This window comes from Phytophthora cinnamomi (assembly GCF_018691715.1).
Source record: "Phytophthora cinnamomi strain GKB4 chromosome Unknown Contig92, whole genome shotgun sequence".
NCBI classification, from domain to species: Eukaryota; Oomycota; class Peronosporomycetes; order Peronosporales; family Peronosporaceae; genus Phytophthora; species Phytophthora cinnamomi.
The window spans coordinates 1,337,057-1,361,591 of NW_027151025.1; the positions used below are offsets into that span (position 1 = coordinate 1,337,057).

A 24,535-nucleotide genomic window follows, 5' to 3' on the forward strand; every position below is an offset into this window, starting at 1 on the left:
CTGCGCCAGAAACGTAGGCGAGCTTCCGGTGCATGTAGACATGCGGGCGCGGCCTTTTTTGTCGGATCGGCAGCGCAGGGACGGGGGCTGCTAGTCGCCGCATGCACGCGCAGCCTTACCTCGGGACCTTGTTGCTGCCGACCGTTTGGGTGAACACAGCGAGCAGCGCGGTGGTGTTGAGGTCGAGGACAGGTACATGTAGCTGTCTGCGTGGTGAAGGACGCCCATCAAGACGGCGCATTTTGCCAGTGCGACCTTCGTCTACATGATACGCGTTAGCGGAGTGATGGTCTCTCGCATTCACTGAAAGGCAACTTCAAGTTGCACTGACGGCCACCCGATGCGGCGACAGGTGCATCGCCCGTCCGGATCGTACAGCGTGCCTCTGGTAGACAAGTCTATCATACCAGTAGACTAGCACTTTGCAGCTGTAGGCTCTGACCCGCGTAGACAAGTTGCTGTTTCGTGCCACCGACTCGCATTCATCAACCTGCTCTGCTCGGTTGAAGCGAGCTTTGGGATATCGTTTCCCGTACAGAATCTGTTGTCGAAGGTGTCAATCGCGACGCTATTGTAGTGGCCTAAAAGGCTCGTACATGTACCAAGAATTGTAACCCGGCCAGAATTTCGAGCGTAACCCCTCTAATAATAGACGTGAAACGACCCTCAAAATAATGCTGAAGATCTCATCTGCAGGTAGCAATAGTTCATTCTCCACAGAAAGGTGTCGAGCTATGGCGAGGGGCAAGAAACTAAGTGTCGGCGAGCGCACTATGATTGTGAACGCCTACAAGTTCTTCCTCAAAGGTCGGAAAGAGGCCAAAACGCTGGCGGGGCGCACGCGCGAGTTGGTTCACAACTGTCTTGCCACGCCTCCTAGCACGGTTGGGGATGTTTGGCATGCTCACAAAACGAGCAAGCTGCCGAGGCAAGCGCCTGTGAGCTTTATTAACGGTATATATCAGTTCACTCGTTACCTTAATAATGCTGAACCAAGATGAAACGACGACCCTTGAAATATGATATTTCTGTTTGCTTAGATTTGTAATGTTGCAATCCTCAAAACGCAACTGTCCGGTGTACCCTGAAAATTGGCCTGAAAACCAGATGTTGTCTAGATGTTTTGCTGATTGAGCAAATGACATTCTGGTACATATTGGTACTTGGATTTCTGATGGGATACAAAGCCCTAATGGAACCCTTTCCCCAAACTTTTGCGTGGTACGAGCTTTTTGGCCAACTACAATAGCACAGCATGCACACGCATTCAAAGCCACACGTAGATACAATGATGGAGACGCCTGTGCGAGTTCAAACTGCAATTTAGTGCACAACAGTTACTAGCTTACTTAATTTTAACAACCACTTCACTACTCACGGCACTACATCTAAAGTCTACCCGAGCACCGGGATCTGGCTGTTGCCCGACATGCGCCACTGAGGCGGAGGCTGCTTCTTCTTGGACAATTTTTCGTTGAATTCGTCCTGGATCTCTTGGATGGTTTTCCCGTACGTGTCGGGCACGATGGAGAAGAAGAAGAGGAACGACAGCGTGATCGTGTACATGAAAGGCACGAAGCTGAAGTTCCCCAGCGCCGCGGCGAGGTACGGGTACACCAGCCCAATAGTCAGACTGCACAGCCAACTGCAGCCAACGCAAATCGAACAACCAACGGCGCGAACGTCGTCCGGGAACATGTCGGCCATAACTCCCCACGCCAGCGGGCCGAGACTCGCTCCAAATGTGGTCACATAGAGTGCTGTGAACACAATGGACAAGCCAGACATACTCGTCACCAGCGTCACTGTGATGCCCACGGCACTCAGTAGCATACCGAAGAAGCCGTACAAAATGAGTTTGCGGTTGCCCACACGCGCCGCAAGCATACCGCATACCAAGGTCGGCAGCACGTTGACGAAGTTGACCAGCAAGACACCAATGCGGCCGTCTGTGAGCCCTGCTTGCTTGAAGATGCCGGACGAGTAGAAGAAGACGGCGTTGACACCTGTGAGTTGCTGCGCTCCAGCCACACCGATGGCGGTGAGTAGCTGGCGAATAAGTGCCGGTGAGAACAGTTTGCTCAGACTGCCGCTGTTTTGTTGAGGATCTTCGGGAAATATGATCGACATGCCCAAATCCTGCAGTCTTACGCTGCCTTCACGTTCGCGTTTGGACTCGACGTCGTCCTGTTTGATCCACTGCTTCGCAGCGTACACATTCTCGGCGCCGAACAAACGCGTCAACTCTTGTTCTGCGCGTTCGGGCTGCCCAACCATCAGCAGCCAGGCCGGACTCTCCACGAGTATGATCGGAGCCAACGCCAGGAAAAGCGACGCCAACACGATCGGAAAGCCTGCGATATACCTCCACCCTGTGCTTGTGCTCGCAAAGAAGAACGTGATCGCAACGAACAGGTGACCCAGCGTGATGGAGATCTGGAAACACACACCCAGACGACTGCGGAGGTGCGGCGGGCAGATTTCGCCAATGAATCCGGGGATGACGGCGGTGGAGCCTCCAGCCGCGATGCCTGCGAACACGCGTCCAACGGTAAACACCGAGATGTTGGAGGACGTAGCTTGCACGGCAGCGCCTGCGATCATGAAGAGGCAGTTGGCCATCATGGTGGGCTTGCGACCGAACTTGTTGGAGATACGCCCCGTGACGAGACTGCCGAGCATACCACCGACGATCCAGGAACTGACGGCGATGGTCCACTGCGTCTTGGTGTGTCCAGGAAACATGAGGCAGGTTCCGGGCGCGATGGGTCTTGCGTTGCAGTCTGCTTCATTGTTGAATATCGAGTTGTTCATTTGGGAGGTGGACCAGCCAAACTGCAGAGCTTGCAGGACCGCCACCAGGATGTTGGCGTACAGTCTCCAGGTTGGCTGGAGAAGAGCTTCTTCTTCTTCCTGTTGTAATGGCGGGGCCATCATGGCCATGGACGTCGGGCCTACCCAGACGTACCCACTCCGGGTTGTGCTGATCATGGACGCCGAGAAGTCCATGATCCTCGCTGAGCTCGATGTATGATCGAGGTACTTACGAAACTGAGCTGTGCAAGAAGGGAAGGGAAGTGACTTTTGCGTTCTGCTGGTGGGAGTACCCCCCGGCTGTTTTGCAATTGTCAAAGTGACGTCGCTAAAGCGCATGCGACCCCCATCCCAGCAAAGCGAGCATTATCCATCTACATAAGCTAATAGCCCGCAACCCTGTCGGAGAGTCCGAGTCAGTGGACAGTCTTCAGGATTATGGACGGACACAATCCAAAGAGTTGGTAATGCTCACGAGCCATCCAAGGCAAAGTGGACTGTTGGCGCCTTGTCTTGCGCTTATATCCATACATGTCATTAGGTAGACCATAGAAGGAAAATAGTTTACGTAAGTACTTGCATTTTTGTCAAATACGTATAATACTCTACACCGATCGAAAGACCCGTTCTTATGGGATGTTTCATTCGGCATACGGTACTCATTCCTCGGACGACACGCAAGCTCTGCTGACAGAAACTAGGATAGGCAGCCCCAGCGCCACAAACGAAGATCGAGGCTCTCCGAGCGCTACAATATAGCTAGATGCGAGGATACATGCACTGTATACCAATTTCACATGCACGCACTATTGCTTTCGCGTCCGAACCAGGCAGAAATGCAGAAGTGAGCTAGATGCAGCTGTAGACAATGTCTACTAGCCATTTATGGACGACAGTGGCTTGAGGCACAAGGCTCGCGACGAATGTATAAACGAGTGGGGTTTACGTTCTACGACAGCTGGCTGTTAGGATGGGCCTGGCACGCGTTGGCGGCACACGCATCTTGGATAGGGCTGGAGGCGATCAACGATGGAAGAAGTGGCGTCACCGCTGACTCTCGAAAAGAAAAGGGTTACATTTGATGGTGATACCATGCGCAAAGGCCAACAGTCCTCACGCACCCTCGGAAGGGTGGATTTTTTGCGGTGGAGTTCACCGCCATTTCGATTATGGCATCCTGCACTTGTAGAAGCTCTTCTTGGGCCCTCTCGACTCGGCACAAAAGCAGCATTTACGTCGTGACACTATCAATGTATAGAAGCTGGGATCCACAGCCAACGACGACGCCATAAACACTCTTTTCAAGTGTTGCTTATTCTACATACGCAGGGAATTGGGCTGCAATGTACTATTTACTCAATGCCACCTTCATTAATCCCAGTTAGTGCTTCGGTTGCCGCCTTGCGTCAAACTCATCCTGAATCTGCTGCATCGTCTTTCCGGACGTGTCCGGCACGAAAGCGTACACGAAGATGAACGACAGTGCAACTGTGCACATGAACGGCGTGAAACTAAAGTTGACTAAACCCGCAGCGATGTATGGGTAGCTCAGCCCCACGGTGAGGTTAGACAGCCAACTGCATCCGACACAGACCGAAGTGCCCATTGCTCGAGCATCGTCCGGGAACAAGTCGGCCATGACTACCCACGCAAGCGAACCGAGACTCGAGCCGAATGAAGTCACGTAGGTCGCCGTGAATACGATGGCGAGCGCAGGGAGGCTAGCAACGAGCGATACCGTGATGCCCACCGCACTGAGAAACATCCCCATTAATCCGCACAAAATGAGCTTGCGGTTGCCGAGACGCGTCGCCAGCATCCCGCAGAACATGGTCGGCAGCACATTGACGAAGTTGACAGCCACGATACCAATTCGGTCGTCTGAGATGCCAGCCTGCTCGAAGAGCGTGGATGAATAGAAGAAAACGGCGTTGATTCCGGTAAGTTGTTGAGCACCTGCCATGCCGATGGCAGTCAGCAGTTGTCGAATGAGCATCGGTGAGAAGAGCTCGGCCAAGTTTATCGACTTGGGTTTATCCATAGAGACCGTGGTGGTCGAAGTCTGGTGCAACTCGTATTCATCGCTGGAGGCATCGGGTCGAGCTGGGCGATGCTGCTTGATCCAATTCTTTGCCACATACACATTTTCTTCGCCAAATAGTCGTCCGAGCTCATGTTCCGCCAGTTGTGTCTTGCCTACCATCAGCAGCCATGCAGGGCTTTCAACGAGCACGAAAGGCGCCAATGTCAGAAACAACACCGCTAGCACAATGGGGAATCCAGCGATATAGCGCCAGCCAGAGCTGGTATCAGCAAAGAAGAAGGCGATGGCCACGAGCAGATTCCCAATAGTGATAGCGATCTGGAAGCCCACTCCAAGACTGTTGCGGAGGTTGGGCGGCGAAATCTCACTGATGAACCCCGGGATGACAGCCGTGGCTCCACCTGAAGCGATGCCCGAGATGACACGCCCGCCGATGAACATCCACACGCTCGAGGCACTCGCTTGCATCACCGCGCCTGCAATCATGAAGAAGCAATTGGCCATCATGATGCGCCTGCGGCCAAACCTATTGGATATCCGTCCGCAAGCGAGCGCGCCAATCATACCACCGAAGATCCAGGCACTGACGGCGATGGTCCATTGAGCCTTGGTGTGTCCTGGGAACATGAGGCATGTACCGGGAGTGATCGGTCGGGCGTTGCAGTCGTCTTCGTCGTTGAACGTCGTCAGGTTTAATTGACTAGTCGACCACCCGTATTGCAGAGGCTGCAGCAGCGCCACCAACACGTTGGCGTAGAGCACCCAGCGTGGTCGAATCGGAGCATGGGCATCCGTCACCCTGGACAGAGTTTTCGGCGTCGGGGTAACCTGAACGTAGTCGCTGGTGATACTTCTCGGAGAGGACAGTGACCAAGCCATGGTCTCCGAAACCACCTTCGCAAATCGAGTTTTGAATGACAGGATACATCATGTCATGCGCAGACTGCCCGAAGGCTCCGAACATCCCTCGATTTCATCGGAGACAGGCTTTCTTCCTGGCGAAGCAGCACCAAATCGCGGCGGGAATTCGCGTCCCGGAATCAATGACGAATCGTCGTCGACGATACAGGAACCGCACGCAGGATAAATGCGTTAGGTGTACTAGTATTATAGTAGTTAGCGTTTGGCAAAGTTTCGCCAACGTCACCAATACGATTGCCACCAAACAACACGGACAAATAGGAGCAAGCACCGCGTAGTGCTGCTGCCATTGCCAATGGTCTCCACCATGTAGTACCTGAATCTGGTACATCACCTACTAGTACATATTACACGATTGCAGCCCCCAACTTCTTTGCGCCCCATATGCGCCCCAGGAAATTGAAGCGGCCCTGATGTGCGTCGTGTGGTGGCGCGATCTGCAAGATGTGTCGTCCGGTCTATCTTGCCGTGAAGTTCCGACGGTTTGCCGAAATTTCATGTTACGTCGCGAATATTACAGTCACCAGAAAACTAAAAACTCAGAATCATATCAGAAACATGCCTCACGGAGAGACGAGTGCTGCTGCAGCACAGGCCGGCGGCGAGCAGGCCGCGGAGAGCGGCGCGTGCGCCTACACGGACTCGGGCGCCCAGCGCGCGGCGGTCGGCACCAAGGTGGCGGTGGTGGGCGCCGGCTTCCTGGGCAAGTGCATCGCCATCGACCTGTCGCTGCTGGGCGTGCACGTGGTCGTGTGCGATACGAACCCGCAGACCAGCGACGTCGTGCGTTAAGAACTGTTATAGTTCGTTGGAGATGTTCTTAACTGACGGTGGTGGCGCGTTATGTTGGTATGTGGGTTGAAGTTGTCCTCGTACGCATACGAGCTGCTGCACCCGCTGCTGTACCTGGGCTACGTGACCAAGAGCATGCTGACCCAGGCCTGCGGCAACATCTCAGTGGTCTCGGACGTGGCGCTGTGCTCTGACGCCGCCATCGTGATCGAGGCGGTGAGGAAGCGTCCACGTGAAGAGGACGGAAACGTCCACTTTCGGCGGTTACGAGTGTCTGATAACGCGTATATGTGATATCAGATCCCGGAGAACCTGGAGGCCAAGGTGAAGCTCTTCAAGACGCTGGAGCAGCACTGCTCGGCCTCGACCATCCTGGCCACCAACACGATCGAGCTCCCCATCGACTCCATCCAGTGCGTACTGAATGTTGCCGTTGCCGCTCACTCCTGCCATCGCTGACGGACGGTGCCTGATGCTTCTGTCGTGTCTAGGATGCACCTGCAGCACCCGGACCGCTTCCTGGGCATGCGGTTCTTCTACCCATGCGTGCTGATGTCCCCCGTTGAGCTCTCCGTGGGCACCACGACATCGCAGAGCACGGTCGATCGCATCGTAGCGTTCCTGCAGCGGCTGGAGAAGCTGCCGCACCGCGGACCGACGAAGCGCGTGCTGACCAGCAAGGAGGCTAGCGCGTTCCAATTTGACACAGCAGTGCGCGGCAACTTTTATCACGGTTTGCTCGAGCCCAAGCGCTCGACCTCCTTGGCCGACATCATCACTCCTCAACCCGGTCCACCGCTCGTCGGACCCAACTTTAATGCAGACACAACGACACTTTAGTGCCCCAGTAAGCAAGCGTTGATCGGACAAGACAAACTTTGATTCCGGGAGCTCGTTAATAATCAAAAGCATCAGACAAACCAAGCGTGTTCCTCAACCTCCCATCGCTGCTTTGTCGGGTATGGGTTTTCGTGCTCGCTTTGCTCCCTCCATTCCTGCCTAAGCTTCGGCATCGGCATTGGCCTTGGCATTGGCCTTGGCATTGGTCTTCAGGCCCAAGCTCGACAGAAGTTGGTCCAGCGGCTCGTGCACCTCGTCGTGGTGCGGCACCTTCTTCATGCGCTGCATCCAGGCGGAGAACTTGGGGAACTTGGAGAAGTCGTAGACGCCCATGAGCTCGATCTGCACGAACTCGCAGTAGGCCGCGAAGTCCGCGACCGTGGGGTGGTCCGTCTCGGCCACGTAGTCCTTGACCAGGAACTTCTCCGCCAGGTTGAGTAGCTTGTTGATGAGAGCGGGGGCCTCCTTCACCAGCACAGCGTCGCCTTGGAGCTGCTTGTCCATCTTGATCCGCTTCAACGGGACCAGTACCTTCATGGTGATCAGCCGCGCGTTCGTGTGGTGCCAGTGCAGATACTCGTTCACCTTGGCGTGAGCCTGCACGTCCTTCGGGTACAGGTCCGTCCAGCCGAACTTCTCGGCCAGGTACACCATGATGGCGTTGCCTTCGAACAGCGCGAAGTCTCCATCGCGCAGCACGGGGATCAGCCCGTTCGGGTTCAACGCCAGGAACTCGGGCGACATGAACGTGTGACTCCCGAACTCCGTCAACTCCAGCTCGTGCTCCAGCTTCTTCACGCGCATGACCCACTCCACCGCGCGGCTCGGCTGGCTGATCAAGTTCGCGTACAGCTTCACCATCATCTTCACACCCGCGTCGACCGCTCTCTTCTGAGCCGTTGGCGAGTGGAGACTTAGCTGCAGTGTGCGACGAGGGGTGGCAATTGAGACGAAGCCGCCTTGAACCAACATCAACATGCTCAGATGTATTAAAGCTACGACCACTACTTCGCTAGAGCTGCAGCGAGTCCACTTGGACTTCCAGCTGCCTGCACGTGTGTGTCTGGTTGTCTGTCGACCTACGGGTTGGCCTTGGTCTTGAGGCCGAGGCTGGAGAGGAACTGGTCCAGCGGCTCGTGCACCTCGTCGTGGTGCGGCACCGCCTTCATGCGCTGCAGCCAGGCCGAGACCCGCGGGTACTTGGAGAAGTCGAAGATGCCCATGAGCTCCACCTGCACGAATTCGCAGTAGGCGGCGATGTCGGCCACCGTCGGGTGGTCCGTCTCGGCCACGAAGTCCTTGACCAGGAACTTCTCCATCAGCCCCGTGAGCTTGGCCAGCAGCGCCGGCGAGTCCTTGACCAGCACGGCCTCCTCGGGCGACGCCGCGTTCTGCTTGGTGTGCATGAGCGGCACCAGCACCTTGGGCGTGATGAGCCGCGCGTTCGTGTGGTGCCAGTGCAGGTACTGGTTCACCTTGGCGTGCGCCTGCACGTCCGTCGGGTACAGGTCCGTCCAGCCGAGCGTCTCGGCCAGGTACACCATGATGGCGCCGCCCTCGAAGAGCGAGAAGTCCCCGTCCTGCAGCACCGGGATGAGGCCGTTCGGGTTGAGCGCCAGGAACTCGGGCGACGTGAACGTGGGGCTGCCGAAGTCCGTGGCCACGAACTCGTGCTCCTGCTTCTTGAGGCGCAGCGCCCACTCGGCGGCGCGGCTGGGCTGGCTGATGAGGTTCGCGTACAGCTTGAGCGGCATGGTGCGGGAATTGGACTTGAGCTTGGGCTTGAGCTTGGGCGCTTGGGGGCGGATCGAGGAGTGAGGCCTGAGCCGCTTGGGCCGAGACGACCGTCGGGATCCTTCGACGGACTGGGACTGTTAAAGGGCGTTGAAGTGGCTGCAGTCATAACGGGACGTGGCGCATAAGCGGCGTCCACCATTTCCGACCCGAGCTGCATGGAGCGCGGGGTGTCCCCGTGTTCATGGCATTGGGGGGCAAAGCCTCAACGGCGTGAACTGCACGGCTCGCGTCTGCATTACATGTCAATTGACTGAGCACCAGCCTTCGGCGATGGCACATCGACTCGGATACCCACCGCTGTGACGCAGCTAGGGGCACGAGAGATGCCATAGAGCTGTGAGGTGACGTCAGTCTGCCGACACAGCGGAATTGCGGGGCGTCAAATGCCAGCGCGCAATGCCGGACTTGTGCGCGCGGGGTGCTCCATCATGGAGTCCATGCGCGTGGCGGCGCAGAGGGAAGCACTGGGACATGATCGAGGCGAGTAGGTTGGTCCCGACCAGAACGGTTCCTACCGCTTTCTCCGATGAGTGACTCATTGAGTCCGTTGACCGGCAAGTATCGATCTGCTCGGGGCAGCAGCAGCACTGCCCGAAGCAACGCTGTGTTGGCCGAATCGAAAGAGTTCTGCTTCGTCAGCCGAGTGGAAAGTGAACTCCAGAGCAGGCCATGCATATGCCGACTCGCAATGCTGGCGAACCATGGTACTAGCCGACCAAGGCAGGTCGAGACACCAAGCGCTGCTTCACTGCTCCGAGCAAGCAGCCCAGGCGGCGGTGTCGGATGAAGTCGCAAGGACTGCACGTATCCGTTGATGGGTGCTATTGTCGATCTCTGACTTTCCCGGAGGCATGCAGTGCCCAAATAGCCTGCAACTTGGAGCTTTGCCCTGCCAGCTCCATCCACGCCTCCTCGCACTAAGAAGTACAAGATAACTCACCGACACCGCTGCCGAGTGCATGGCGCGCGTCGGTCTCCAGACTATTAAATACCGCCCGGCTCTCAAGTTCAACGTCGCTGCGCGTGTCCATTTACTCGGCGTCTCCCATTGGCTGTCTACTCTTCATAAACTCCCACAGGTAGATGCATCATCCCAGGGTTTTCTCCTTCCGAACTCCCTTCTCTCCAATCCATTCCCGCAGAGAATCACTTGTCCGCTCCCCTCCACCCCCCGCCGTCCCGCATTTGGTTAGTCGCACTAATCCCTCCATCATGCCTCTGTTCCGCAAGAAGAGCAGGTCGTCGTCGTCCTCGTCCTCCTCAGGCACCATCGACTTCTCGGAGCTCAAGCTGGGCAAAGTCGTGGGCGCCGGACGCTCGGGCTCCACCTTCAGCGCGCGCTGGAACGGGCGCCTGGTGGCCGCCAAGGTCGTGGACCTGTCGGCGCAGAAGCCCGAGCTGGCCAGGGAACTGCTGCGCGAGTTCCGGCGCGAGGAGGAGGTGGCCGGCGCGCTGCGCCACCCGAACGTGGTGCAGTTCCTGGGGACGGCCAGCGCCTCGCCGCGCCACTGCCTCGTGTTCGAGTTCATGGAGGGCGGGACGCTGGCCGAGCTGCTGCGGCGCAGCAAGAAGGCGCCGCTGGACTTCTTCCGCCTGGCCGCCGACATGGCGCAGGGCATGGGCTACCTGCACGAGCACTCGGTGATGCACCGAGACCTCAAGAGCAGCAACGTGCTGCTGGACGCTCGAGGGTCCGCCAAGATCTCGGACTTCGGGCTCAGCTGCGTCATGGAGCTGGGCCGCGCGGCCGACTTCACGGCCGAGACGGGCACCTACGGCTGGATGGCGCCCGAGGTCATCCGCCACGAGCCGTACTCCAGCAAGGCCGACGTGTACAGCTTCGCCGTCGTGCTCTGGGAGCTGCTGGCTAGAGAGGTGCCGTTCAAGGGCCAGACGCCCATGCAGAGTGAGTTGAGGCGGAGGAGAGGAAGTTTTATTGATTAGTTATTTACTTTTTATTGTGTTTTTGTTTACTTATTTGCAGCGGCGATGGCGGTGGCAGAGCAGCGGATGCGGCCGGCGTTGCCTCGTCAGACGCCGCCCAAGATCGCCGAGCTGATCGAGCACTGCTGGAATCAGGACCCGACGCGCCGACCCGACTTCAGCTCCATACTCAAGGTGCTACCGTTCGTCAAGCAGTCGCTGAGCAAAACCGACTTCAAGAACGCCAGCATTCTCTACACGGCGGACTGATTGATGGTGGTAGCAGACCCACCCAGGGCTACCTCTGTATATACTCTCCCCTCCCTCCGCTCTTTTTGGTTTCTGTAGCTATGACCATATCCAGGTATGCACTGCGTGTTGTGCGTCTGGGACTGCTAGCTTCTCGTCAGACAGAGCTCACCACGACGCTAGATGTAACTCAGGCAGCAAGCAAGGACCTGGAAATATAGCGATCGCTCCACCCCACCCCAGCGCCTTCCGGATAGACCGTTCTCGTTAGCAGAACTATTCACAGCTCGACCGCCGGATCCGCGACGCTTGACTAACTCTGTGTCTGCACAGGGAAGCATGGCGGAGCAAAGCTGGGGAGGAGATGCCAACAGCAATTATGGCTGGGGTGCCGACCCGTACGGCGCCGAAGCGAGTGTTGATGCCGCTGTGCCAAGCGACTACTACGCACAAGAACAAGGCAATTCCGTTGATGCGGGCTACAACTCCAACCAGTACTGGCGAGTGGATAATGACGTGTATCCGATCTTCTTGGAGCTCGCACCTGGTGCTCAAGGCGAGAGTGTGGACCTCGGCGAGCTGCCTGAGCTGTGTCGCCGAGTGGGGCGTCCGCTGCAAGACGAACACGAGCAGTTTCGCCTCATGCAGGAGCTAGATACGACGAACGCGATGATTATTCTGCGGCACGACTTCGTGAGCTGGTTGCTGCGTGAAATTCACGCTCAAGAACAGTTGCGTATTGAAGCGGAGCCGCGTCAAATTCCAGTGGCAACTCCAGCCTGGGAAGAAGTGGTTCAAGAGGTTGCCGAAGTCGACATGATGCTTGGCAGCAAACCCACAGTGTATTATTACAACACGCTTTCAGGTGAAAGTATTTGGGAACTGCCGAGCCTGGTACACTGCTTGTGGAGTCATCTGGAGTCCCAGGAAGCTGCTCAGCAAGAAGCGCGGATGGCTCAAGACGGAGTTCCTGCGTTCGTTCGCTCTCGCCGTAGTGATGAAAAGAGCAGCGACGACTCCCGTGAAATGGTGCAGCAGCTACGTGAGCTGTTTGTCAAATACGATGACGATAAGTCTGGGTACTTGGACCCTGCGGAGTTTGAAGATTTGTGCGTACGAGTGGGGCAGACGGTCAATGGACGCGAAGGATTGCTAACTCTTATGCAAAAAGTGGACCCCTATAGCCCGCCCATTATTTCACCAGATCTATCGGAGCAACAGCCTGTCGTGTCGTGGGAGGCGCTGAAATACTACTGGATAACAAATTCACCATTCCAGCGACGAACCAGGCTTGGTGAAGCACAATTTTCATCTTGGGAGCGTATCGATCTGCTCCATAAGCGCACAACTCCAGTTTTATTTTGTCACACAACGACACTGCAGGAGCGATGGGGTCACCCAGGAATGGAGCAACGTGTAGCGGAGCGGCTGAATCATCTATTCCCTAGCAACAAGCTTGATTGGGGTCAAAAGATTGACCTCTTCGTTGACGTTCAGTGGCAACAGCAGCAACAAGGTGCTGTGGTTGCTGATCGTGTTGAATCACGTCAGTGGAGCTTTGAGACGTGTTGGCGGGTGCTTACACAACTCAACCACCCCATGGCTCGACTGCAGCACGTGCAGTATGTCATGCAGCAACTCCAGACGCGGTTTGGTGGACCCACAATAGCTGATGAGAGTGAAGACGCCATATCGCTGGATGAAGCAGCTATGCGTGCGTGGTTGCTGTACTGCACGAAGAAAATCGACATGAACGGGTGGGAGGAAGTTTTCGATGCTGAGGGACAGACTTACTACTATCACGAAGTTGACGGAACAACACAATGGGATCCGCCTCAGCTTCAGACGCAAATGGCCAGCATGCTTAGCAAACTCGGGGGTGGCCAGCAGAATCTATCAGCCGATGAGCAGATTGCTCGTGTTTTTCGCCAGTACGACGCCGACGAGAGTGGTGAGATGACACTGGACGAGTTTCAGCACTTTTATCGAGCTTTATTGGGGCGCGGCGCTGCATCTGGCGGGGGTGTGAGCGACGCTCAGATACGCCAGGTGTTTAGCGTGCTCGACGCGAGCGGTGATGGATCAGTTACTCTCGAAGAGTTCCAGTTCTGGTGGAAAACAAAGCTACAGCTCGAAGTCCAAGAGACCAACGAAGTCGAAACTATCACCCGCGAGCAACGTCGCCGCGAGATTTGCCGTGAGTTTCTTGAAAATGCAGACGCAATTGTGCTCTCATCGGCAAGCAACTTGAAGAAGGAGGGTGATGCAGGCAGTCCAAATGAACAGGGGTCTCAAGTGTGCTTTGAGTCGAACATGTTGCCGCGGGTCGTCGCACTTCTGGGCGAGTTTCCGCTGCGTGGTCTTGCGTATCGTCGAGCACTGAACGAGCTAGTTGCAGACCCCATGGAGCAGCTGGTCTCGCTCGAGCGCTTTCTCGTCTGGTACGACCGCTTCGAAAGTGCCGAGCGCGAGAAGATGGAGCTACAGCGAGCGAAACAGCGGGCACAGGCTGAGCTTCGCGCACAACATGAGGCACAAGCCGCAGCTCGAGACAAGCAACGACGTCGTCGCAAGCAAATGCGCACGCTGAATGTTATGAACGACCAAGCAGCAGCTATGACAGAGCACGAGACACAACAACAACGCGATAAGAAAATCGCGGTTCTCTTCAAGACTTTCGATACTGATGGTTCTGGTCTTCTGGACGAAGACGAGTTGCTACAGCTTACGAAAGCTCTTGGCCATGACATGGATGCAGCACAGGTTAATCGCATGATGAAGGTCATGGACTCCAGTGGAGATGGCCGCATTAATTTGGAGGAGTTCCTGGCGTTTTGGAAGGCATTCGAACATCGACATCCTGCACCTGTAAGCGCTGCCATGCTGAATCAGACTCGTCGGGATGCCGTTTCCGAACCAGCAACTGCGGTGGAAGCCGCACCGCCACCCCAGCCCTTGAGTACAAGTGACGCGGTGGCCTCCTTAGCCGTGAATCTGGAAATGGTTAAGGACAGAGCCCTCAAGCTAACGCTCGCGGACCTGAAAGGATTCTTGAGTGACTGGAGAGATGACGTGGTGGAAAAGCGTATCGAGCAACAGGCCGAGCATGACGAAGCCGAAGCGCTTAAAAAGTGGCGTGAACTACATGCCTTCGTCCCAACAAGGAAGCGTGTGTATGGTGCTAAGCGCCTAGATGTGACCTGGATTGAGCCGGAGGTGGTGGACTGTGTTTCAGCCATAATTGCCCATATAGGGCTACACATTGACCCACCTCTAAAGCCTGACGCAGCGCAGCGGATCCAAGCTCTGGCCAGGGGTCACTTGGCTCGAAAGCGTGTGCTGAAGCTCGTCCGTACTCGATTCGAGAAGCATATTGATCCACAGACTCGGCTATTTTACTTCGCTGATACCCTCACAGGCCAACTCCTTCTCACTCGACCTCTTTGCCCGACGAGCACTTCGTCTGTTGTTCCTTTGGAGCGGGATGACTGTGCCTCCAAATCCGAAAAGTACCAATTTGACAAGCGTTTGGCAGAACTCCGAGCGAAGAAACGTTTTTATGATCAGGTGTGCCTGCCAACATTCTCGTTCTCAACCGAAGGCAACTCCGAAAAGATAAACCATCTCAAAGCAGATTATCATCACCGTCCCATGCTGGCATCCAGTGCTTTTTACATGTACGACGTGGCCACGTTCGTACAGCGACGCCTGATGGGAAATATTTGGACACCTCTACGCTCGCCACAACCCGAGCTTGTGCTGGTGGAACTGATTGCTCGACGCCGTCGTCGCCAGTTGATGCAGCGTGGCCGTGATGCTGCAACGAACTTGCCGCTTCATTTTGCTGTTCGACATCCTCATTTTACCCTGGAAGTTGTTCGCGCTATCGTGAATGGCTATCCTGAGGCTCTTGCTGAGTGTGATGCTTTTGGCATGACGCCATTGCACATCGCGTTCCGCGAGCAGCGCTCAAACGTAAGCCTACTGGAACTGCTCGCCCGAAAACCACCTCGTTTGATCAACTCAGTCAAAACACGAAGTACGCTTGGGGACAAAACGCGCAAAGTAACAGACCGATTGAATACCTCTGTGTGGGCGCGGCAAACCGTCTGTGGGGACACTCCTCTGCATGTAGCTGTTCTTCACCGTGCATCAGTCGGCGTACTGCAGTGGGCTTTGCGAGCAGGAGCTCATGCGATAAAGATTTCGCTGCCAAAGTTGTACAACGATCATGGAGAGTCTGCTTTCCATGCGTGCATCACTCAGCAGCAGCAACGGCAAGCATCGGAGCTGCCTGAGGGCAGCGATTTTTCTTCACCTCGATCGAGGACTGCAGTGTTGCTGTTCTTCAAGCACTTTGACAAGATCGCGTTATGCTCAACTGCAACCATGCAAGGTGATCTGCCTTTGCACCTTGCCATGGATGCCTTTGAAGAGATAAAACAGCGAATGACAGAACCATCAACGCTGATACTAAACATCGGATCAGGCGTTGACGAAAGCAGGAAGGAGGCTAATAACGTCGGGGAAGGCTGGTTTTGGCTCGTGGATTTGCTTCTAACGCACTACCCTGCAGCCGTCTTGATTCCTAAGCGTAGCAACGGGCTCTTGGCAGTACATCTCGCCATCAAGTATGGATTCCCAGAAACCCTGACAGTGAAGATTTTCAAGCTGATGGCTGAAGCCTTGCAGAAATACGAGCAGAGCATGGATAGTGATGAGGAACGAGCTTTGTCGGCAGCTACAACGATTGCTGGGACTCGAACGACGCTGCTGCATTACGCTATTCTTCACCAGCCGAGAGCTACTGATTTGCTCCTACTATTGGTCGACAGTATGCCGAAATCTTGTGGAACGAGTTCTCTTTCGACAGGCGATCTTCCGATCCATGTAGCTGCTGCGGCGCGTGGGCTCAGCATGGAGGTACTTCGTAAATTATGTGAGGTGTACAACGAAGGTTGCCGAGCATACAATGCTAAACGACATCTACCGTTGCACTTGGCGCTTATGCACGACCCTGACAACATTGATAAGGCAGTGATCTTGATGCACCATTGCCAAGAGGTGATACTATCGGACACGGACGAACGCCGAGGTTTGCGCGCACTTCTGCTGGCTGCAAATACGAAGAGGCCAGATTACAAAGTGTTGTTGGCGCTTTTAAAGGTCGCACCGAGCCGCAAGCTTGCAGCTGCCACCGGCAAAAATAAGCCCCCAAGCCAACCTGTTACACCATTTTACGCATTATCACTACGACGCTGCACTCCAGAGATCACGAACCAAGATGTTGCCAAGCTCTGTCACGACAAATTCGAGGATCTCGAGGATGAAGATGCATGCTTTCTTGCGATGGCCAAAGCGAAACTTCGTAAGCAGCACTACAACCCGACGCCAAATTGGACCTTTGCCAAGATTCTTGAACTTGTTGAGCGCAATCCACTCGACGAAGCGGTAATCCAGCGTTCACTGCACGCAACAAACGAGAAGCTTGGGGCGATGCTTGAAGCAGAACAACAAAGTTCCACCAACAACCAAGAGGAGAACCGCAAGGGTTACGGCACGGTTGTTGACACTGTTACGCTTGACAGCGATCTAATGCTCGTTCGTACAGTGCACCAGATCATGTACGAGTTTCCATCCAACCCACGGCTCCAGCTACTGGGCCAGGCCGTCCTCAGTAAGCTCTTGCCGTCCGCCTACGTGCGCGCTGCATACAAGGCGAAAATTGATCCGTATTTCAACCTGTAGCTACTGGTATTCACGCGCTATGCGTTGAACGTCATCCAGCATTAACTGCGCAGACTGTACAGCAACACTTCCACTTCCGTATGCACAGTCCAGTCTAGAAAGTAGACAGCGTTAATAAAGTCCCGGGCATATGAAAGCCAAGGCAGACGGAATACTTACACGGATAGAGCTTCTTGAAGGTGCTTCGCAGCCAGTTGAACCTGATCAACTCGCTTCAGGTACGGCAAAGTACACAGAGGTGCGTTTACCTTCTCAAACAGGAGTTTACCTATTTGAAAGTGTAGCAGTCCACGCGACGGAAGCTTCGTCTTCGGGAGCAACCATTCCACGGCATGCAACTCCGTCGTGAAGAATTTCAGAGCCTCTGACCGCAGCTCAGGAGATTCTGCATCCAGTAAAAAGTTGCCAATCTCGCGCGCTAGAGCTGCTACTCGTGCATTTCGCGGATGCAGGTGTAGTCGATTCGTCACAATTTCCCACTCTTGTTGGTACTTCTCCCACCTGCTCGCTTCTGAATCTGCTTTCAGCGTTGCGATTGACTCTAGTTCGCGCTCGTATGCTGTTACTTCGTCCGAATTGCGGGCAGTGTTGCATAATTTGCACTTAACCACTCTGTCTCCATCCATTGATGCTTCCACCACCGCGACCCCGCCAGAAGACTCGCAATTCTTGTTGCTACAAGCCATTCCATCCAGGTACCTGTCCACGTTACTCTGCCCTTGCATCGCAGCTTGACATCGCTTGCACTCGCAATCAAAGAAATACGACTCCTTCAGCTCCTTCCTCCTCGCCCTCGTCGACTGGAACAACTCCACGTACGACACCGTGAGTTCCTCGTCCACCTCGACGTCCTTCACTGCATGAACCTGCATCTCCCGCCCCTTGAAGCTCACGACGCAGTTGGGGTCGCAATCGTGGTTGAACAGCGCTCCTTCGGGGAACAGCCCGATGCCCACAGCCTCGTTCGTGACATCGTTCGCCAACGAGAACGCGTTGCAATTGACGCGGCCGAACAGCTTGAGGATCTCCGTCTCCAGGTCCCTCTGGAGCTCGTTGAAGCTCGGGATCTTCTCCTTCTTCTCTGCTTTATACCGTGACAACAGGAGCATCACCAACTGCGTCATCTCGCCGAACTGCCGGCGCTTAAGCTCCGCGTGGGCGGCCAAGTGGTCCCGTAGCTTCAGCACGCCGTCCTTCTCTTCCTCGTGGGCTGCAGACCCCAGAAAAAGCCTGGCAGCAAGGCGAGACACCAGGAGAACTGTGGGTGAGGCGTTGGCCGCTGGAATGGAGCGCCAAGCCGCGCATTCGCGACGATGCTGCGGCCAGTCGCGATGCTGACACGCTCGCGAGCAGTAGCGAGCTTTGCGGCAGCCTGTGCAGCGCGAGAGGGCGATTTGGGGCTTGAAGCACCAGCCACAGGAAGAGGAGGACACGGCGCACACAGCAGTCGTACGGAGCACGCAGGAACCGGCCTGCACGTGCGCGGAGGCCACGGCGCAGCGGCCCTTGCGCGCGTCCAGCACTTCCCGGTACGGAGGCATCTATGACTTGCCAATGAAATAGTCATTGAATCGGGGGTATAGGCCACTCAAACGGGTATTGCTCTAGTTGAAGTTGGACTTTGGAGGACATGTTTATCGGCATAGTTCCTGCAGCAACAATGCAGGCTGTAGGCTGGGTGGTGACCCTCGCATCCTCTCTCGCCCTTCGTCGCAGCGCCTAGAAAAATTGGCTCGGAACTCACTTTCGATTCGGACGGCTTGGGAGAGTAGAGCGAGCGAATGGAACCGACGGAGGGACAGTGTTCAAGTCCAAACCTTGGACCAAGTTTGGTCCAAGGAGACTGCTCGAGTCCAAGCAAACCAACGGATCCGTCGGAGAAAGCGGCACCCTTCGTCGCAGTGCCCAGCATTGCGAGTCGGCATATGCATGGCCTGCTCTGGAGCTCACTTTCCGATCGGCTGACGAAGCAGAACACTTTCGATTCGGCCAACACAGCGTTGCTTCGGGCAGTGCTGCTGCTGCCCCGAGCAGATTGATACTTGCCGGTCAACGGACTCAATGAGTCACTCATCGGAGAAAGCGGTAGGAACCGTTCTGGTCGGGACCAACCTACTCGCCTCGATCATGTCCCAGTGCTTCCCTCTGCGCCGCCACGCGCATGGACTCCATGATGGAGCACCCCGCGCGCACAAGTCCGGCATTGCGCGCTGGCATTTGACGCCCCGCAATTCCGCTGTGTCGGCAGACTGACGTCACCTCACAGCTCTATGGCATCTCTCGTGCCCCTGGCTGCGTCACAGCGGTGGGTATCCGAGTCGATGTGCCATGGCCGAAGGCTGGTGCTCAGTCAATTGACATGCAATGCAGACGCGAGCCGTGCAGTTCACGCCGTTGAGGCTTTGCCCCGCAATGCCATGAACACGGGGACACCCCGCGCTCCATGCAGCTCGGGTCGGAAATGGTGGACGCCGCTTATGCGCCACGTCCCGTTATGACTGCAGCCACTTCAACGCCCTTTAACAGTCCCAGTCCGTCGAAGGATCCCGACGGTCGTCTCGGCCCAAGCGGCTCAGGCCTCACTCCTCGATCCGCCCCCAAGCGCCCAAGCTCAAGCCTAAGCTCAAGTCCAATTCCCGCACCATGCCGCTCAAGCTGTACGCGAACCTCATCAGCCAGCCCAGCCGCGCCGCCGAGTGGGCGCTGCGCCTCAAGAAGCAGGAGCACGAGTTCGTGGCCACGGACTTCGGCAGCCCCACGTTCACGTCGCCCGAGTTCCTGGCGCTCAACCCGAACGGCCTCATCCCGGTGCTGCAGGACGGGGACTTCTCGCTCTTCGAGGGCGGCGCCATCATGGTGTACCTGGCCGAGACGCTCGGCTGGACGGACCTGTACCCGACGGACGTGCAGGCGCACGCCAAGGTGAACCAGTACCTGCACTGGCACCACACGAACGCGCGGCTCATCACGCCCAAGGTGCTGGTGCCGCTCATGCACACCAAGCAGAACGCGGCGTCGCCCGAGGAGGCCGTGCTGGTCAAGGACTCGCCGGCGCTGCTGGCCAAGCTCACGGGGCTGATGGAGAAGTTCCTGGTCAAGGACTTCGTGGCCGAGACGGACCACCCGACGGTGGCCGACATCGCCGCCTACTGCGAGTTCGTGCAGGTGGAGCTCATGGGCATCTTCGACTTCTCCAAGTACCCGCGGGTCTCGGCCTGGCTGCAGCGCATGAAGGCGGTGCCGCACCACGACGAGGTGCACGAGCCGCTGGACCAGTTCCTCTCCAGCCTCGGCCTCAAGACCAAGGCCAACCCGTAGGTCGACAGACAGCCAGACACACACGTGCAGGCAGCTGGAAGTCCAAGTGGACTCGCTGCAGCTCTAGCTAAGTAGTGGTCGTAGCTTGAATACATCCGTTGATGTTGATGTTGGTTCAAGGCGGCTTCGTCTCAATTGCCACCCCTCGTCGCACACTGCAGCTAACGGTCTCCACTCGCCAAAAGCTCAGAAGAGAGCGGTCGACGCGGGTGTGAAGATGACGGTGAAGCTGTACGCGAACTTGATCAGCCAGCCGAGCCGCGCGGTGGAGTGGGTCATGCGCGTGAAGAAGCTGGAGCACGAGCTGGCGTTGACGGAGTTCGGGAGCCACACGTTCACGTCTGCCGAGTTCCTGGCGCTCAACCCGAACGGGCTGATCCCCGTGCTGCACGATGGAGACTTCGCGCTGTTCGAAGGCAACGCCATCATGGTGTACCTGGCCGAGAAGTTCGGCTGGACGGACCTGTACCCGAAGGACGTGCAGGCTCACGCCAAGGTGAACGAGTATCTGCACTGGCACCACACGAACGCGCGGCTGATCACCATGAAGGTGTTGGCCCCGTTGAAGCGGACCAAGATGGACAAGCAGCTCCAAGGCGACGCTGTGCTGGTGAAGGAGGCCCCCGCTCTCATCAACAAGCTGCTCAACCTGGCGGAGAAGTTCTTGGTCAAGGACTACGTGGCCGAGACGGACCACCCCACGGTCGCGGACTTCGCGGCCTACTGCGAGTTCGTGCAGATCGAGCTCATGGGCGTCTACGACTTCTCCAAGTTCCCCAAGTTCTCCGCCTGGATGCAGCGCATGAAGAAGGTGCCGCACCACGACGAGGTGCACGAGCCGCTGGACCAACTTCTGTCGAGCTTGGGCCTGAAGACCAATGCCAAGGCCAATGCCAAGGCCAATGCCGATGCCGAAGCTTAGGCAGGAATGGAGGGAGCAAAGCGAGCACGAAAACCCATACCCGACAAAGCAGCGATGGGAGGTTGAGGAACACGCTTGGTTTGTCTGATGCTTTTGATTATTAACGAGCTCCCGGAATCAAAGTTTGTCTTGTCCGATCAACGCTTGCTTACTAAAACGGCGACACACTCGCCACGCTACCTTCTACCCGCTTCCGACGACGGACAGAACAGATAGACACTTACTACTTACATTTCCGCGTGCGCGTTGAGCTTCTCGTAGAGCTCGTCCAGCTTCCGCGCCACCTCTTTCCTCTCGGTCGGGTCCGACTCGGGCTGCGATTCTAATTCATGCTTCTTGTTGGTCAGCTCCAGGATCTGCTGGTACAGCCTCACCACGGTGGCCTTGGACAGATCCGCGCGGTTCTTGGCATCCGTAGCCCCAGCTTTGCCGGCGTTAGCAGTACCAATATCTTCCACCACGCTCTGCTCCAGGTCGCTCGAGTCCATCGACAAACACATGCTCTCTTCGGTAGGACGCAGGTCCTCGGGGCGCAACAGCGAGCCGAAGTTGATGGCCAGCTCGTTGATCGAGTCCTCACGCTCTGCTGAGTTGTCTAGCCTGTCCTCATCGTCCGCGACGCTCACCGTCCTCTGTCCTGACTTGTCGGGAGTCTGCACCTTGTCCTGCACCTTGTCCTGCACCTTGTTCCCTGAAAGGTTGGCCGGGTTCGAGTCGGCCATCGGGACTGCTTGGCCCTGCGAGTGCGCGCTGCTGTGCGGGCTGCGGAAGAAGGACGGCAGCTTAGGACCACGGCGTTTGGCGGAGCCTTCGGAGCTTCCGGATCGTCGGCGACGGACGTAGGACGGCGGGATATCCACAGGCTCGAACTCCAAGTCGAAGATGTTGGCCTGGTCCTTGAACATGGCCTCCTGCTGCTCCCATTGCGCTACCTGAATCTGCTCCAGCCGTGTCAACGGACGATCATTCGGAAGCACCGGAGGAGGGAGGCGGTGCTCCGGTTCCTTCTTACGCCTCGGACGTTCCTGCTGTACTGCACGCTCCTGCTTTCCTGTCCGCTCCTGCTGCACCGCACGCCGAGCAGCGACTCGCTCATTCTTGGTGACGGGGCCGGGTTTGCCCATTTGCTCCGTGTGCTGTGCCAGCAGACTAGACGTGAGGAAGGACGGATGCGCGTCCGAGCTGGCCCCGCTGTGGTTGGACTGGCTGAACTCGCTGCTGTTGAACGACACTTCCAGCTCCTCTCGGTAGTTGTCGTACTCCTCTGTCTGCTGCTGCTGGCGACGGCGCATCAAAGCTTCCTGTTGCTGCTGCTGACGCTTCAATAGGCGCTGCTTGTTCTGGCGCTGCTGCAAGACCTGCTGCTGACGCTGAAGCGCTCGCCTCTGCTCCTGGTCGCGATGCTGTGGAGGAGACATGCCATAGGTCTCGTGATCGTACATCTCCGGGTTGCGCGGGTCGTACTTCCTACTGTCCTCGCGGTGCCTCCTGCTCGACGGGGGAAAGTCGTCGTACTCCGCTGAATCGTTCGTGTAGTGATCCGAGTCAAGACCAGCGTATTCAGCACTGGGCATCTCGACCGTGCGCGGGTATTCGGGGTCCGGGTCTTGGTAGCTGTCGCTCTGGCTGTAGCTCTCTTCGTAGCTGTCATTGTACGGCCCTCGTCGGCCAGAGTTCTGTCGACGGTAGCCGTTGTCATACTCCTCGCTGTCGAGACTGGGATGGCCGTAGCTGGGCTGCCGACGCGCACTGCGCGTGGTCGGCGACGACCCCGTGTCGCTTCTAGTGTAGCGCTCATATTGGTATCCCGGGGCCCGCACGCTCATCAAAGGCGGTTCGTCCTCGTGCGCGCTGTGGTTGCTCTCGGAGTACTGCTCGGAGTACTGCTCGCTGGGCGGCAGGTCCTCAAACACCGACGGGTCTGTGTTCTGCGCGCACTTGGAGCACACGCGCACCTTCCTAACTCCCTGACCGGGGATCGACACCTCCCACTCGGTGCTGCACGAGGACGAGCAGACCACCTCGCCGCACTTGCGGCACCGCGCCTTGCGTGTGATGAGTCCGAACTTGGCCGAGCACAGGTTGCAGCGCGTGCGTTGGCTCTTGGGCACGAGCTCCAGGTCGCCGAGGAACCGCTGGGCGCCAAGACGCCGGCGCGTGATCATGCGCTGCAGGTCGGCGATGTTGGACAACCGCTTCTTCTGGATGGTCATGAACAGCGGCGCCGGCACCTTGCCCTTCATGTTGACCTGAGCGCTGTAGATCACGTCCAGGAACCCGGGCCGCTCGCTCTCCACGAACACGTGCCCCGTGTGGTAGACGCTGCCGCGCACGAGGCTGTAGTTGCTGAGCTCGGGGCAGCACGGCAGCTTGATGGAGTGGTAGGAGCGCACCCAGCCGCGCCGGCCGCTGACGTCCATGAAGGTACTCTGGCACTCGACGGTGAGGAAGTCCCGGTTCTTGAGCAGCTTGGACGGCATCTCCGACGCGAACCACCTGACCGTGACCTGGTTGGCGTTGAGCATCTTGCTGGAGCCGCTGCGCGTGTTGCGCGAGTTGTACTTGGGGTCGTTCAGCATGGCCGGGTCCCGGATCACGTACAGGAGCTGCGCGTCCAGCATGTCGTCGTTGAACTCGACGAACTCCTTGACCTTGTCGTGCGTCGACAGGTCGAAGAAGTCGGCCACCTCGTCCAGCGTGGACTGGATGGTGGTGGCGCCGCAGCCGTACGTGATGGCCTCGCCCACGACGGCCTCCGGGTAGCGGGCCTCACCCTTGTACATCTGCACGCCGCGGTGCATGCCGGCCTCCTCCCAGCGCACGGGGCCTTCACTGTTGCGCGTGGCGTCCACGAGCGCCTTGGCCGACTCCTTGGCCTTGCCCACGAGGTAGTGCTCCTCGCGCTCCGAGAGCTCCGGGCACTTGAAGAAGCGCGGCGGCAGGGGCAACTGCTTGGTCATGCTGCCGCCGGTGACAATGCTCGACTCGAGAGGCGGCGGCCGACACGCGATTGGAATGTGGCTGACTGCCGCGCCGCAGCAGGGGGGAACGCGGGCTTGGGGAGTGGACTGGGAATGGCGCGCGCAGACTTCTACCCCGCGGACGTGTGCGGTCGTGGCGCTCGAGAGAAGAGCCCGGACTTGCAGCTGGTCCGGCAGGCAGAAGCT

General features: G+C 57.1%; 10 protein-coding genes across 12 annotated transcripts; 5 read left to right on the forward strand and 5 right to left on the reverse strand.

The window, feature by feature from the left end:
* Positions 1–1,395: 1,395 nt before the first annotated feature.
* On the reverse strand, positions 1,396–3,009 carry IUM83_02930 (Major Facilitator Superfamily (MFS); the record flags this gene model as incomplete). Its single annotated transcript, XM_067926892.1, has 1 exon — positions 1,396–3,009. One exon carries the CDS (start codon positions 3,007–3,009, stop codon positions 1,396–1,398), a length of 1,614 nt encoding a protein of 537 aa, XP_067784375.1.
* Positions 3,010–6,337: 3,328 nt separating this feature from the next.
* IUM83_02931 (3-hydroxybutyryl-CoA dehydrogenase) lies at positions 6,338–7,411 on the forward strand (the record flags this gene model as incomplete). Its single annotated transcript, XM_067926893.1, has 4 exons — positions 6,338–6,562; positions 6,644–6,787; positions 6,872–6,984; positions 7,063–7,411. The coding sequence occupies 4 exons, from the start codon at positions 6,338–6,340 to the stop codon at positions 7,409–7,411; spliced, it is 831 nt and encodes a 276-aa protein (XP_067784376.1).
* Positions 7,412–7,570: 159 nt separating this feature from the next.
* Positions 7,571–8,275, reverse strand: IUM83_02932 (Glutathione S-transferase T1; the record flags this gene model as incomplete). Its single annotated transcript, XM_067926894.1, has 1 exon — positions 7,571–8,275. The coding sequence occupies one exon, from the start codon at positions 8,273–8,275 to the stop codon at positions 7,571–7,573; it is 705 nt and encodes a 234-aa protein (XP_067784365.1).
* Positions 8,276–8,490: 215 nt separating this feature from the next.
* Positions 8,491–9,165, reverse strand: IUM83_02933 (Glutathione transferase, theta class; the record flags this gene model as incomplete). The annotated part of the gene is made up of 1 exon (XM_067926895.1): positions 8,491–9,165. One exon carries the CDS (start codon positions 9,163–9,165, stop codon positions 8,491–8,493), a length of 675 nt encoding a protein of 224 aa, XP_067784284.1.
* Positions 9,166–10,420: 1,255 nt separating this feature from the next.
* On the forward strand, positions 10,421–11,401 carry IUM83_02934 (TKL protein kinase; the record flags this gene model as incomplete). The annotated part of the gene is made up of 2 exons (XM_067926896.1): positions 10,421–11,114; positions 11,193–11,401. The coding sequence occupies 2 exons, from the start codon at positions 10,421–10,423 to the stop codon at positions 11,399–11,401; spliced, it is 903 nt and encodes a 300-aa protein (XP_067784364.1).
* A 318-nt stretch (positions 11,402–11,719) lies between these two features.
* IUM83_02935 (Calmodulin (EF-Hand superfamily)) lies at positions 11,720–17,128 on the forward strand (the record flags this gene model as incomplete). Of its 3 annotated transcripts, XM_067926897.1 has the most annotated exons (3): positions 11,720–12,493; positions 12,932–14,248; positions 14,301–14,339. In XM_067926897.1, 3 exons carry the CDS (start codon positions 11,720–11,722, stop codon positions 14,337–14,339), a joined length of 2,130 nt encoding a protein of 709 aa, XP_067784372.1. The 3 variants fall into 3 exon arrangements, with proteins under 3 accessions (XP_067784372.1, XP_067784371.1, XP_067784370.1); XM_067926898.1 differs by adding an exon at positions 16,650–17,128 and having other exon boundaries at positions 11,720–14,516; XM_067926899.1 differs by lacking the exon at positions 11,720–12,493 and adding an exon at positions 16,650–17,128 and having other exon boundaries at positions 13,130–14,516.
* A 41-nt stretch (positions 17,129–17,169) lies between these two features.
* Positions 17,170–18,669, reverse strand: IUM83_02936 (putative histone tail methylase containing SET domain; the record flags this gene model as incomplete). The annotated part of the gene is made up of 3 exons (XM_067926900.1): positions 17,170–17,222; positions 17,288–17,328; positions 17,828–18,669. 3 exons carry the CDS (start codon positions 18,667–18,669, stop codon positions 17,170–17,172), a joined length of 936 nt encoding a protein of 311 aa, XP_067784373.1.
* Positions 18,670–19,771: 1,102 nt separating this feature from the next.
* IUM83_02937 (Glutathione transferase, theta class) lies at positions 19,772–20,446 on the forward strand (the record flags this gene model as incomplete). The annotated part of the gene is made up of 1 exon (XM_067926901.1): positions 19,772–20,446. One exon carries the CDS (start codon positions 19,772–19,774, stop codon positions 20,444–20,446), a length of 675 nt encoding a protein of 224 aa, XP_067784374.1.
* A 217-nt stretch (positions 20,447–20,663) lies between these two features.
* IUM83_02938 (Glutathione S-transferase T1) lies at positions 20,664–21,368 on the forward strand (the record flags this gene model as incomplete). The annotated part of the gene is made up of 1 exon (XM_067926902.1): positions 20,664–21,368. One exon carries the CDS (start codon positions 20,664–20,666, stop codon positions 21,366–21,368), a length of 705 nt encoding a protein of 234 aa, XP_067784367.1.
* Positions 21,369–21,595: 227 nt separating this feature from the next.
* IUM83_02939 (Membrane trafficking and cell signaling protein HRS) lies at positions 21,596–24,328 on the reverse strand (the record flags this gene model as incomplete). Its single annotated transcript, XM_067926903.1, has 1 exon — positions 21,596–24,328. The coding sequence occupies one exon, from the start codon at positions 24,326–24,328 to the stop codon at positions 21,596–21,598; it is 2,733 nt and encodes a 910-aa protein (XP_067784200.1).
* Between the last annotated feature and the right edge of the window lie 207 nt (positions 24,329–24,535).